The sequence below is a fragment of the Mchenga conophoros genome, linkage group LG4, assembly GCF_057382185.1.
Source record: "Mchenga conophoros isolate Kocher_MC1m ecotype Shallow Benthic linkage group LG4, M_conophoros_male_GT1.1, whole genome shotgun sequence".
Classification (NCBI taxonomy): domain Eukaryota; kingdom Metazoa; phylum Chordata; class Actinopteri; order Cichliformes; family Cichlidae; genus Mchenga; species Mchenga conophoros.
The window spans coordinates 16,530,084-16,542,824 of record NC_140529.1 but is presented as its reverse complement, the minus strand read 5'-3'; the positions used below and the strand labels follow the sequence as shown (position 1 = coordinate 16,542,824).

Sequence of the window (12,741 nt, the reverse complement as noted above, 5' to 3'; positions counted from 1 at the left end):
TAGTGTATAAATATAAAAGGTAATTTTGTTAGCTTATCCTCTGAACGTCAGTCCTGTTGACTCATGCTGATATTTATCTGTTGTGTCACTTCCACTTTGCACCGGCTAAATGTTCAGTAATGGCATTTATCTTCTTTACAATGAAGATTTTTAGGGTCAATGATTGGCCAAATTCTCATTCTAACCCATCAGGTAGAAATTTCTCAACACTTACATGCTGACTGCTCTGATTAGTCAACTTTGAATCTATTAGTTGACCTGGAGATAATCAGTCTTTGACTGTTTGATAATTCGTTAACAGTTACAGTCATTTTATTGTAAAATCTGAGACCTTTGGGTTTTGGACTGTCGCCCTGGACTCTGAGACGTTACAGTCAGCTGGTCTGAAGCAATACCATGTATGAGGAAATCACAAGGAGGCATTTCAGATCATTACATCATTCTTTCTTCCTCTTAGTCATGCATTCAATGACTCTTGCTTTGATGTTTAAACATTTCAGACTGTTTAAACTGGTGTTTGTTTAACTTGTAATGATTGAGTTACTGTGTAATGAGAGCAGTTTCTACAATTTTTCCACTTAACTTATAATCAGTAATCAGCTGACATAAGGACTGGAGATACCTTCGTTTTCTAATGCTCCAACTTTTCAAAGTGATTCCTTTAATATCTGCTGACTTTTAGAGAAAATGAAATCAGAACGTACACATGAGAGGGTGAAATTCAACTACACGTGCGTGTATTTATTTGGACACTCAGTTAAGTGGCTGATCAGTTTTCTTTTTGTCCACTGAATTAAATAATCAACTTCAGCTCCAAGAGATTTAACCACACTATCAATTGTGACTCAGTTTCTTTTTTTTCTTTATAAAACATTTACAGCTGACCTCATGTCACAAATCACTGTTTGTGGGTCAGCCTGGGTTGCTGGGCAAGAGTCTCCCGACAGCCAACTGCTGCTCTCAGAGACCAGATCTTAATATAGACAAAGGTTTGTGTTTGGATTTCTGTGTTAGGACTGAGCTGGCTGGTGTCACCACGTTAGGCCATAAGCAGAGGAGAAAGAAGAAGAAAAAAAGGAGGGTGAGGCATTCCTTGTTCTCACACTCCAGCCATTCCAAGAAGTATTAAAGACGCAGTTGCCATTCCAGCCCAAAAGCAACGGCGGCAGCGCAGAGGTATAAATGGGTCTCCCCTCGTTCTGAGATGCAGAAACGGAGAAGCCGAGGAGGTGGGTGTTAAGGGGTGTCAGCATTAGAAGAAGGCACTGGGAGACAGAAATATAAGAGGCATGATGGAATGAGGGTAACAGCATGCAGGATGGGTTTCTTGCAAAGCTCCCTTTAACCACAGTTAACAGCTAGCCTTGATCTTTAACAGCTTTGATTTGTGGTTCAGCTGTAGCAGTACGGTGCATCCCAGGCATATCCAAAGTCTGCCTCTTAGCTGCTGCCCAGAATTGTCTCCAGCTTAGAGTAACTTTAGCTGCTATCAAAGCCAGCCACCAGGTATTAGGAATCTCTCTTAGCCCGTGAAGGATTCTGTTCAGGAGTCTTCTTCACCAAGCAGGGGGTTTAGCTTTTTTAGCTTTAGAGACTTCAACCTTAAATCCAGTCAAACCTAAGTCAAATGTCAAAGTTTATCCACCCTTTATATTTCCTTCTCTGGCTGAATATAAAGTGAAACAGGTTACATCTTTTAAATTTAGATTTATAATTAGACATTTACAATGAGCAATTAGTGGCACTATTCCCACACAGGAGATCTAATCACAACCCTGAAGGAAGAGTTTCACATACAGCCAGCAAGCTCCATTTTACCTCACATTTGCACACTGGGCACCTCTAAGACTACCCATATTAGTGCTCTCATATCCACTCTCACTGACATCATACAGTGTTTAGTCTAAAGCCTGAGCTTTTGACCCACAAGGATTACTTGCACATACACCAACCTCATTATTTTAAACTGTGGCCATGTTTAATGTGAGCATCCACTACTGTAATAGCATATGGAAAAAGGAAAAGCACAAGAGGTCTACTGTAAAAACAGCTTTTTTTCCCCATTTGTTTTTGATAGGAAATGACACTTGACCATTAGAAGGAAACAAGCAGAGTCTTAAAGTCTTAAAATAAATAAACTAACCACATAATTTGATTTACAATGTTTGAAAAGCACTGAGCAAGCCGTGTGTCACACAAGGCAACGCAATCACTTTTAAAAGGCATCTTAAATGAAATCCATTTGTCCTTCTCTTACCTTGCTGAAATGCACTGTGGGGTTTGTTTTCTACCCTATCTGACCTACTCCAGTGAGATTTGATAAGGAGTTGCAAAAGGACACAAGGGAATGAGGAGGGGACCGAGATTCAATCACTTAATGAACAAGCCTTGAGGAACGTCACAGGCAAGTTAAGGAAACGAGGAGTCCAAGGAGACAATCCTCTGTGTGTCTAAAAGTGTGTTCGGGCAGGATGGTGTATGAAAAGTAGGGCAGGAGAACTAGAGAGACGCCGACAGAGACAAAGTGCGTACTGGACAGAAGGCTCAAAAAAGAACAAGAGAGAGGAAGACCGATTACAGAAACAGATGACAGGCGAAAGTAAAGGACTGGTCGAGGACAGAGGAACCAAGGCACATTCAGGACAGAGCCAGCAGCAGAGCTACCAGCCGTGAGACAGAAATGGAACAGGATCCCAGCGGAGTAAGCAATGAGGAACAGGCCTCCTGGGCATTGGTCAGGACAGGATTGTGAAAAATGCCATGAAAATATGATGCCACTCTGCCTTTGAATTATGTACTGGGACAGAAAAGGAGGATAGAAACAGAAATGCAAATGTAGGTGATTTACCATCATGAGCATGCGATGCCCACAGCTGAGCCATCTGCAGACTGCTGGGATTTGCGGATCTGTATGCAGGGTCAGAGGTCAGAGAGGAGGGGCCTGGATAGCCTGACAGGAAGGGGCTGGAGCCTGCCGGGAAGGCATCGCCTATAGGAAAAAGAACGAAGACTGTCAGTCACCCTTGTAACCGCGAGGCCAAACAACACAAACAGTCAATGTTTTTTTATTCTGTACGTGATGTCATTCCTTCCTGTGTGTGTTTTTGGGCGAGGGGAGCTAAATCAATATGTGCTGATGCTACTGTGCCCGAGCAGTCTGCTGTAATCACATTATTACTGAGCAGCCATGCACTCCATTTCAACAAGACAGACCACAGACAGACTTCACTCAGAAAGGAGGGAAGTTAATGTAACCACCAACCGAAAGCCACAATCGTCACAAGAGGAATGCAGCCATGTGGGGCACGAGGAGGAGTGCGTCTCTGTTCAGGGTGGGACAGGGATTTACCTCAAACTCAACTGTCTGTCAGATAGAGCTCTGGATTACATGCTGACAGCTTTTATGAGACAAATCTGACCAAGTAAAAATGTACTCAACCTTATAAACAACTCACAGACAAAATGTTTTCCATTATTTAAAAAATATAATTAAAAGCAAATGTATTTCAGCATTAGGCCAAAGATGTATATGTAATATAAATTACACACACACACTGCAAAAATACCCAACACATTAAATGTTTGTTACAGCTTGAGCTCAACCTGTTAATCACAACAACGATTCATGGAAATGAACAGTTAGCTTGATTACACAATGCTATAAATATTAAAAAAAAAAAAGGGTAGTAACACATAACAACAGTGAAATTTTTTTTTGAAATATGCTGACGATTACTGAAACCTGAAATGTGTTTTCAGAAACACAAATATAGAAGAAGAAAAAAAAGCGCACATATTCAGTTTTTCTTGACGTATTTTCTTTTAAATTTGCTGTAGCTTTGCACCCGATGTACCGTTCCTGGTAACAAGTCACATTTTGTGTCATCACAAAACTGAAAGCGCTTCACTTTACAAAGATAAGGCAGCAAAATCTAATGTTGGAAAGAATCAAACTGATAATGTGTACCTTTTTTGTTTTTTTAAATCTTCGCTTCACTATGAGACATAACATAATAAAAATAGCTGAAGATGACTTTTTAGCTGACCAGATTATTCCTGCACTGGCCACTGTGCATTAGACTCTGACATAAATCAAGAGGTCACAGGAGCGTTTATCAGAAAAATGCCTGCTGCATAATATAATATATAACAGTTTATGTTTAGAGTTTTCCCCATACATTTATAAAGGTGTTATTAATAAAACCTCAATATAAGTAATATTCAACCACTACACACCACTGCATCCAGTTCCATGGAGAGCGCGAATCCCCGTAAATCACTTCATATCTTAACACGATACGGTTATCGATCGTTTTTATTAGACTCCACCCTCATCACATGTGCAATCTGTCCACCGGCAAACTTTGAACCATTACAGCTTCTTCCAAGCGCAACCTTCTGAAGAGCTGGAAAAGGTTTCATGTTTAGCCGAGGACCCCCAGATCCCCCCCCTCCTGAACCATTACTGAACACACTCCACGGCCATTACCCTGATAAAACTAACCATGTGTGTAGGGGAAAGGGTGCTGCCTGTATACGGGCAGGAGGGGGGAGGGAATGAACGTGTGTGTTTCTGTATTAGTCCTGTGGGAATCCAAGAGACATGCTGTGCTTGCCGAGTTTCCCCTGCATCTAAATCAGTACATTAAAACTGCAGTCCGTCAGCAGCCACACACACACACACCATTTTAAATCAATACCAAATGCAGCTTTCCAATCTATCGCAAAGGCGTGCATGCAAACACAATACATACAGAAGTAATGCACTGTGCCTTTATTCTCTCACTGTGATAACACTGTGTAGGTGGATTCTTCCACACTCTGCCTTATTAGACACAGTTTTTATTAACGCTCGCATTTAAACGTGTGTGTGCACGTGTGCTTAGAGTCCCTGCACCTCTTTGCCGTATGATCACCAACATGTGCAAACAGTTATGTGTGGGTTTGCAGTGAATGCGCTTTTGATTCAAAAACACTGCACAAGCTGTACACACACACACACACACACACACACACACACACACACACACAAAGACTGCCGTAGACCTGCATTTACAAATTCACACATGCACACCAAACCCACCCACACATACACACACGTTAACTCTGAAAAGCAGCAATGAGGTTTTACCCAGAAAATGGCACAATTTTCCATCTGTGCAGTTTTGCAGTATCATCTATGCACTGATGTCAATATTAAACAACAACACAAACCTCACTTTCCTTCTGCTTTCAACTGTGTTTATAATTCACAATATTTTAGGTGTGCGCTTTCTTTCCTTGAAGTTGTGATGTTCACGATTAAAGCCCTGCTCTCCCCATGGTAACTGATGGTAAAGGCAACTGCAGTTTAACACTACAGCAAACATGCCACCAACTTTTTTATGAAATACTAATAGAGGAGCAACTGCTGCATGTGTGTAAAGTGGAGCCAAGCCCTCAAACAACACAGCCTTTATTCAGCAAGTCATGAACAGAAGGGGCCTGAAATGCTGTAAATAATGCTGAGTACTTTTAAACTCTTTACCCAAGACATTGATTTGATTTGGGTTTACTCAATTATGACCAAATGCATAAATCCAATTTTGGGGTCAACACTAACATTATTAAAACATGATTATTCATCGACTTTGGAAACAGCACAAATTATGTAATCAAACATAATTTACAATTTAAAATAGGTCTTAATAATCATAAACCGCGGTTTAAGAAAGGGATGAGTTTGGCTTTTAAGGAGGGGAAGTCACTGCTTTCTTGGAAAGGTGTGTCCTTGATTTATGACAAAAAAGAGAATCCCTGGAATGGAAACCAGCGGCGTCATTTTATCTTGATCATGTTGTTTTCAAAGATAGTAGTGCGATTTTGTCCTTCAGCTGACTAAAACAGTGGTGCTTCCATTCATCCTCTACAAACTTCAAAACTGATCTGCTAGAATAAAACAAAACAAAAACAACAAAAATAAAAAAAGGACCACGTCTTGTTTTGTAAACTCAAATTGGATGAATTGTCACAGTCAGTGCTCTGCGACCGGTTTATATATAAAGAGGAAGCTCGGTCTACATCAGCAGTAACACAATGAAGGTTTGATACAGTATTTAAAAACAAACAAACAACAACAACAACAACTGTTAGCTGCAATGTTTCCTGCAATCACTTTACATAAAAGGTGAGCTGAAATGCTGTTGCTAAATTCACCACTGTAAATCAAAAAAAAGGCAAAGTTGCTCATCTACGAACATGAAGCATATTTTGCAACATTTCCTGACTTGGACATTTTACAGTTCCTACTTTTTAGGAATAACCGCACTGTTTCGATGAAATTATTTGGCAATAGTTCAACTCTTGACACAAAGCCCGAATTGTTTCTAGCACTTTCACTATTTTTTTTTTTTTTTTTAAATTACTGCCACTTTTAAACACATCGGCGAGTGTCCATGTGTGTCGCACTAGGTGGCAGCCATGTTGTTTTAACAAATTATCCTCACCTTTAAGCCACTTTTTAATCATTACCTCATGTGTAAGACGTGCAAAACATAGATGCACCCTCGATGAACACACACACACACACACACACACACACACACACACACACACACACACACTACATTTCCAACCACCACCACCACCTGTCAAGGTTGTTGAAGTCCTGGTAGGATGTCAGCAGTTTCCATTTCTTCAGGCCAAACACCAGGGTCTCTCTAATACACATACACAGACACGTCAAGAGGCACAGATGCCTCACTGGAGTATGGATCAATCTCGGCATTGTAGCCGCCTACAGGCCATTTATTCCATGTGTCTGAGTACACACGCACACATGTACACACAGTCTACAGTTTTGCTTTGTGCCAGTGAGCAGGGAAAAAAAAATACAATCCCAAAGTCCCTTTGCCCCTCCTGAACAGTCAAAAGCAGGAAAAAGTGGGAGGGGTCGAAAGAGGAAAAACATTTGCAGTCCTTGTTCCAGAAACAACATCCAAATGGTAGCTGAGAGGGAAATGTTTCCTTAAATGTTTTGGAATTACTCTTTCATTAGCTTCGTCTCTCTCTCACCCTCTCCCTCTTTTAACCTTTTCCTTCCTTTCTCCCTTCACAACTCCACCCCCCCCACCACACACCACACACAGCATTTGGCTCTCAGTTCACAAGACAGTTAGTTTGCCATATTGGGAGAAACGAGTTGCCAAGAAACACGCTCTCTGACTCCCAACGCGTTTCTGAGCCTCCATTTTCAGATCAGTATAAGAAATATATCTTTATATCAGAGATAGGAAGGAGATCAATTCTGTCAGACTCACTGCAAATCTGGCACAAAGGCGCACACATCCAAAGAAAAAATATAAAATAAAAATCAGAGAAACTAACAAGTCAGTGTTGATCACAAATTGATCCAAATTCTCTGAAACACACACACAAAATTTAACAATACTGGAAAATGTGCAAAAGGAAAAAAGACGAAATGAAAGAAAATCTCTGGTATAAAAGCCTGAGACACACACACACACACTATCTGTTATCCATCAGTGGCACTCAGAGCAGGGTTAGCTGGGGGAGATCTCTATTGATCTCTGGTTTTTATTCCCTGCAAGAAAAACACTGAAACAGTAAAACTCTGCAGTGCTATACATCCCAAAGTTAACTGACACACTGGTAACCATTAAACCCAACTGTAAGAAACCCTCATTCACACTCACACACAGGCAAGGGATGTGCGGGAATTTGCATGTGCGTCCCTGAATTCATTCAGCCATGCGGTTTAAAGTGTGTTAATTATTTCAAAATGGAGATGTCTGGTTCTCCTCTGCTGGGAGCCGTTTACAGGAAACAGGTTTTGTTTGTGTTGTTTGCGCAGCTGAGCTGAATACAAACCGTTTCTCAACTTTAATTAAAAATGTCAAGTTCGAGTTCTGACACGTCAGCTCTCGGTTTGGCAAACCGAACTGCAACAAGGTGGCATCTGACTGGTTTCTCTCTTTGTCGTTTGATTGAATAAAGAAAAATCAAATAAGTTTGCAAAAAGAAATTCATTTTTAAACAAACAGAATCACTTGCACAGCTGCTTCCTCTGCTCAAGCTCTCCTTCCATCTGATGATACTCTGAATACACATGCAGGGAAGGGTTGGAGTAGTTTGTTTACCACACAGCAGAAGAAGAAGAAAAAGAAAGACAGAATGTTAATTATTTATCTTAGATCATGCATTTATTCTGGGCTAAAATTTCACATCTGAAAATAACTCCTGTGCTACAACAAATTTTAGGAAACAAGATGAGCTGCACAGTACTGTCGTGATTTCTCTAAAGTGTTATAGTGATAAACACCCGTAATCTCACTATGTTTTATTTTGGGGGCCTTTTGTCTTTATGAAACGTTAAAGAAACAGGCAGTGTGCAGTGAGGGCTAATGTGTCTCTGGTGTACTGGATGTGAGTACCAGATGAGCAACCCCAAAGAGACAGACATTTGATTAAAAAAATATTATTAATGGCAACTTAAAAAGTAAGTGGGAGGAAATGGTGGGAGGTGGTACGCACAACAAAAGAATGGAGACTCGTAATTTTTTTTCTTTTTAAAGGAAAATCTCTAAGCGGAAGAAAAATGAAGGGAAAATTACATTACATGAGCTCTGAAATGTCAAATCAGATGGAGACCCAAACTGAGCTGCCATCTGGACTCTGTGAACAATAGATAATAGATTAAATGGATTTGTTGCAGTTCTTGGTTGTAAAACACATCATTCACTGACCAATTCCACTTCCATTATTTATTTAATAGGTTGGAATTAAATTTTAGTTTATAATGACTTTAAAACCACATTATGCCAAAAAAAAAAAAAAAAAGGCACAGTTGTATTTGGTGAATTGTAAATTGTAGTTCACATTTTCTTTATTTACTGAGGTTTTAACCCCAGTTTATGGCTTTTAATCAGACATTAAAGGCAGATTACTTTTGCATTATCTAGCACTAAAAAGTACATTCAATACAGTATGAATAATAAGAATTTAGATTTTAGCACTCATGGGTTAAGAAAAGGTTGGGAACAATATGAAGCTATTAAAACAAGCAGAAACCTGCTGAATAAAATGACGATTTGGGATATATAGTTGTACATAGTGTATATATATATAGCAGTAGTAGGAAGTAGTTAAAGGACATTACAAAGTTGTGAAAGGTCACCAGTATGCACAACACCAGAGGGAGACCAGTGGGACTGAGCCATCTCAATTGAAACCACACACAGGATGATTAACTCTCCCAGATTAAACAATTTCTTTTAAAAAAAAGTTGATGTTTTAATCCATGTTGCTCAAATTTACAAAAAACAAAACCAAAACCAAACTTTGAGCAAACATTAATCGAGTACACCAACATCCACACCGTCCCACGCAGTTGCACTCAAATCTCCTGTGACGATGGCAGGTGTTACTTTGACGCACACCTCGAAAATCGGCAAACGTGAGTCCAACATGTGTCACAGACAGGCAGACGAAATGGCAAGGATGGTAGTGTGTGCAAAGAAACACCACAAAGCTGTATTCACAGCTGCAGACCAAAGAGTCAGAAACTACAAAGTGGTGTAATCACAAAACCACATATGTAGTGACAGGAAACAACCCGATTTTTAGAAACACTCTCTCATTTAATGCACAGTCAAGTACCTTTAAGTCAATCTAAGGATGACTGCAAACTCAAGGGCTGATTTCCAGCTCCATATTTTTATCTTTGCACTCTACTAGAGTGGCTTGGCATGAGTCACATTTCAAAAATGATCCTTATTTATGTTACACTGAGCCCCTAAATTAAGAACTCCTCTATAGATTAAGCCAGTTTAGCCCCTTTCATATTAAGATAGTTGTGTGTATGACTGGCTGCCCTTTACAGAGGATTCAAACGGTAGGCAGGTGCTTGAGATGAGCATAAACATCTCTCACTGACATCACAGAAAAGTACATATACTGATTGTTTAATAGGAACAACCACTAGTAACACTAAATAATACAATAATAAAAAGGTTTAGCTCAGCTTTAATAGCATATGTAAGCCAAACCATGAAACATGCTGCAGGTATGGGCGTCTCCACTGGTTAAAACATATTCCACATAACTAACAATCAGCTAGAACTGACTATTCACGTGTCAAAATTGCTGTGTGCATCTCCTTCGTGTTGTTACACATTTTGAGCTTTTACCTAAGTGCCTTGGGAAGAATATTATCAGGCTTATGTAATGGGACACGTAGAGACTCAACACGCAGCCAAACAGACAGACACAGCACAGTGTGTGACCTTTGTGTGCTGGAGGCTGTTGTTTGTGTTAAAGGGAGGGATCTGGCACAGAGAACGACTTAGCTAATGTTTTAGGTATTTCAACATGCCACAGCACGCTTGTACGCGCGCACACACACACACACACACACACACACACACACACACACACACACACACACACACACACCTATCACTCTCATGTTTGACAGCTGTGTGTGAGTGCTGTATATGTGTGTCGTTTTTTCTGCCACTGACAGGTTTATTGTAGCAGGGCAGCAGAGCCTTGTGCTTTCTCTTAAGGAGCCCGTTTTCTCTCCTGAAGGATTCAATTAATCTGAGAGGGGGATGTGTCTGAACCACATCTTCTCACACATACTTAGGTGTGTGTGTCTTGAATATATATTTATACACACACACACACACACACACACACACACCACATTAATTTAAGTGCAAACAGACACACTAGCCAAGCGGCGCGGAAGACAAATTGGTATCAGCCAAGACATCCCTGGCCTGCCCCTGCAAGCCGCATGAATTATTAGCCTTCCACTCGTGTGCCCTGTGAGTGTGTGCGAGACTGAAAGAGACAGAACAACTGAAGGGCGAGCACATTTATCTAACCGTGTATGAATGTGTTGTGGTCAGTATAAATCTCTTCTCTCTGCAGAGTCTCAGGGGGAAGCCCCAGCCCCAACTGTACTAAGCACAATCACATGCTCCCATTCTTATACACCAGACTTCAGTCCTCTCATCTACACAGACACTCAAATACACACACACAACCAGCAAAACCTCAGCTCTTATCCTCTGAAAATAAAATGCCGATTTCCACTCATTTAGTTCTCCTTTTCCATTCATCTCAGGCTGTTTGTGTCAACAGCTATTGGCCTTTCTCCGAATGGGGGAGGCTGAAATATGTGTACCGAAGGCAGTTAAAAGTGAAAAGTAATGCTGTTTTACCTCAAGTCTCACGAAATGAGCAATACAGTTTCATCTCATTAAACAAGCATTTGTGACATTCGCTAGCAAATATCACAACACAGCATATTAACCTACATCTGGTTTTGTTAAAAATGTGGGAAAGGATGGGGGACGAGCTGCTGTGACTTTTGTTCTATTTGTTAGGAGGAAAACAGAAGTTAAATGCTCAAAATCCAGTGAAAAAGTCTGATGCCACAGTGTGTTAGACCACCAAGTGATCTCTGAGTACTACTGTGGGAACATAAGAACTTGGGACCAAAAGTGACACTAAAAAAGGAAGAAAGAAAGAAAAAATAGTTTACATTTCACTTCAACCACTAACTGCATAACTGAGTTCCTGATACACACCACTGAATGTGCAGCCTGGGTTTTTGCTCACGTGCAGAGGTGATCCACCTTAAGCTTAATGAATGCAAAAAAGGCATGACAGGTGATACAATAGAAAGAATATGAACAATGACAAGAAAAAAAAAAAGGAGAGCTGGTTGATCACAGCCAGCAGCAGGAACGAGCTGCCAATCTTGTAAACAGTGTTTGTGTTTGAGGTGTGACAGCAGCTTCAAATTCTGCAGGGCAATAGATTTCTGAGTCTACCTCTGCAGCCCTGCAGTGGACGGAAACCTCTGCTGCTAAGCACAGTGTCTTTACCGGTAGCTGGTAATTAACCTTTGCTGTGCAGAGTGAAGAGTAAAGAGGAGAGACTGTACGAACTGTTAAACTCAAGGTTTGGTCTTTCTGGACACATTGCGTTGCATTATATTAACCCGATCAGTCCCAGAAATAAATAAGCACAACACAGCAGGCATGAGTACACCAAATAAGGCAAAAACCACTAATTACATTTTTATTCATTGCATAATAGTCTGTCTCTGTGCATTATCCCCCTTTAATCTTAATAATGTGTCCGTGTAATCATTAACTGTCTCATTTGCTTTTTCTTCCCTGTATGTCATTTCCCCTTGCAGTTTCTTCTTCTACAAGTTCTGCAAGTTCTACTTCTGCAAATGAGTGAACTTCTGTTTAGCCTTGATGATTTCATAAGCAACAGCACAAAAGTCATGAAGAAGTGACTCTGGCAAGTAAAACTAGCGCCGAGCTCCATGTAGAGTGCATACAAAGTTGCAATAAAAACAACACTGAACAACAACAATAAAGATCAAGTGATACAGTATGCCGTATTCTACCATTTCTTGGCACATACTTAACATGAGCTGTGGCTACGTGTCAGCAACGTTACTTCTTTCTCTCTCACACACCTGAGAGTGCCCACAACAAAAGCCCGTTGGCCCCATCTAACACACAGGTTACCCACAAGGCCAAAAGTGGAAGGCTTGGGCACATAACTTAGGTAACAAGCTGGATTTGCCGTCTAGTGAAATAACGACAAAACTACAGCAGATAAAGGAAGTTTTAGTTTTACTGGTGATACAAGTTCATTCTTTCAAGTGTGCTAAATATATCTCAAACGTGTAAGATGGTAATTAGTTAAAAG

General features: G+C 40.4%; 1 protein-coding gene across 2 annotated transcripts in view; it reads right to left on the bottom strand.

Moving 5' to 3' along the window:
* The window catches only part of tnrc18 (trinucleotide repeat containing 18), a 45,518-nt gene that overhangs the window by 26,754 nt on the left and 6,023 nt on the right, over positions 1 to 12,741 (bottom strand). For both annotated transcript variants that reach the window (XM_085270686.1, XM_085270687.1), the window contains exon 3: positions 2,849 to 2,989. In XM_085270686.1, coding sequence (XP_085126812.1) covers positions 2,849 to 2,989 — 141 coding nt within the window. The remainder of the gene's footprint in view (positions 1 to 2,848; positions 2,990 to 12,741) is intronic.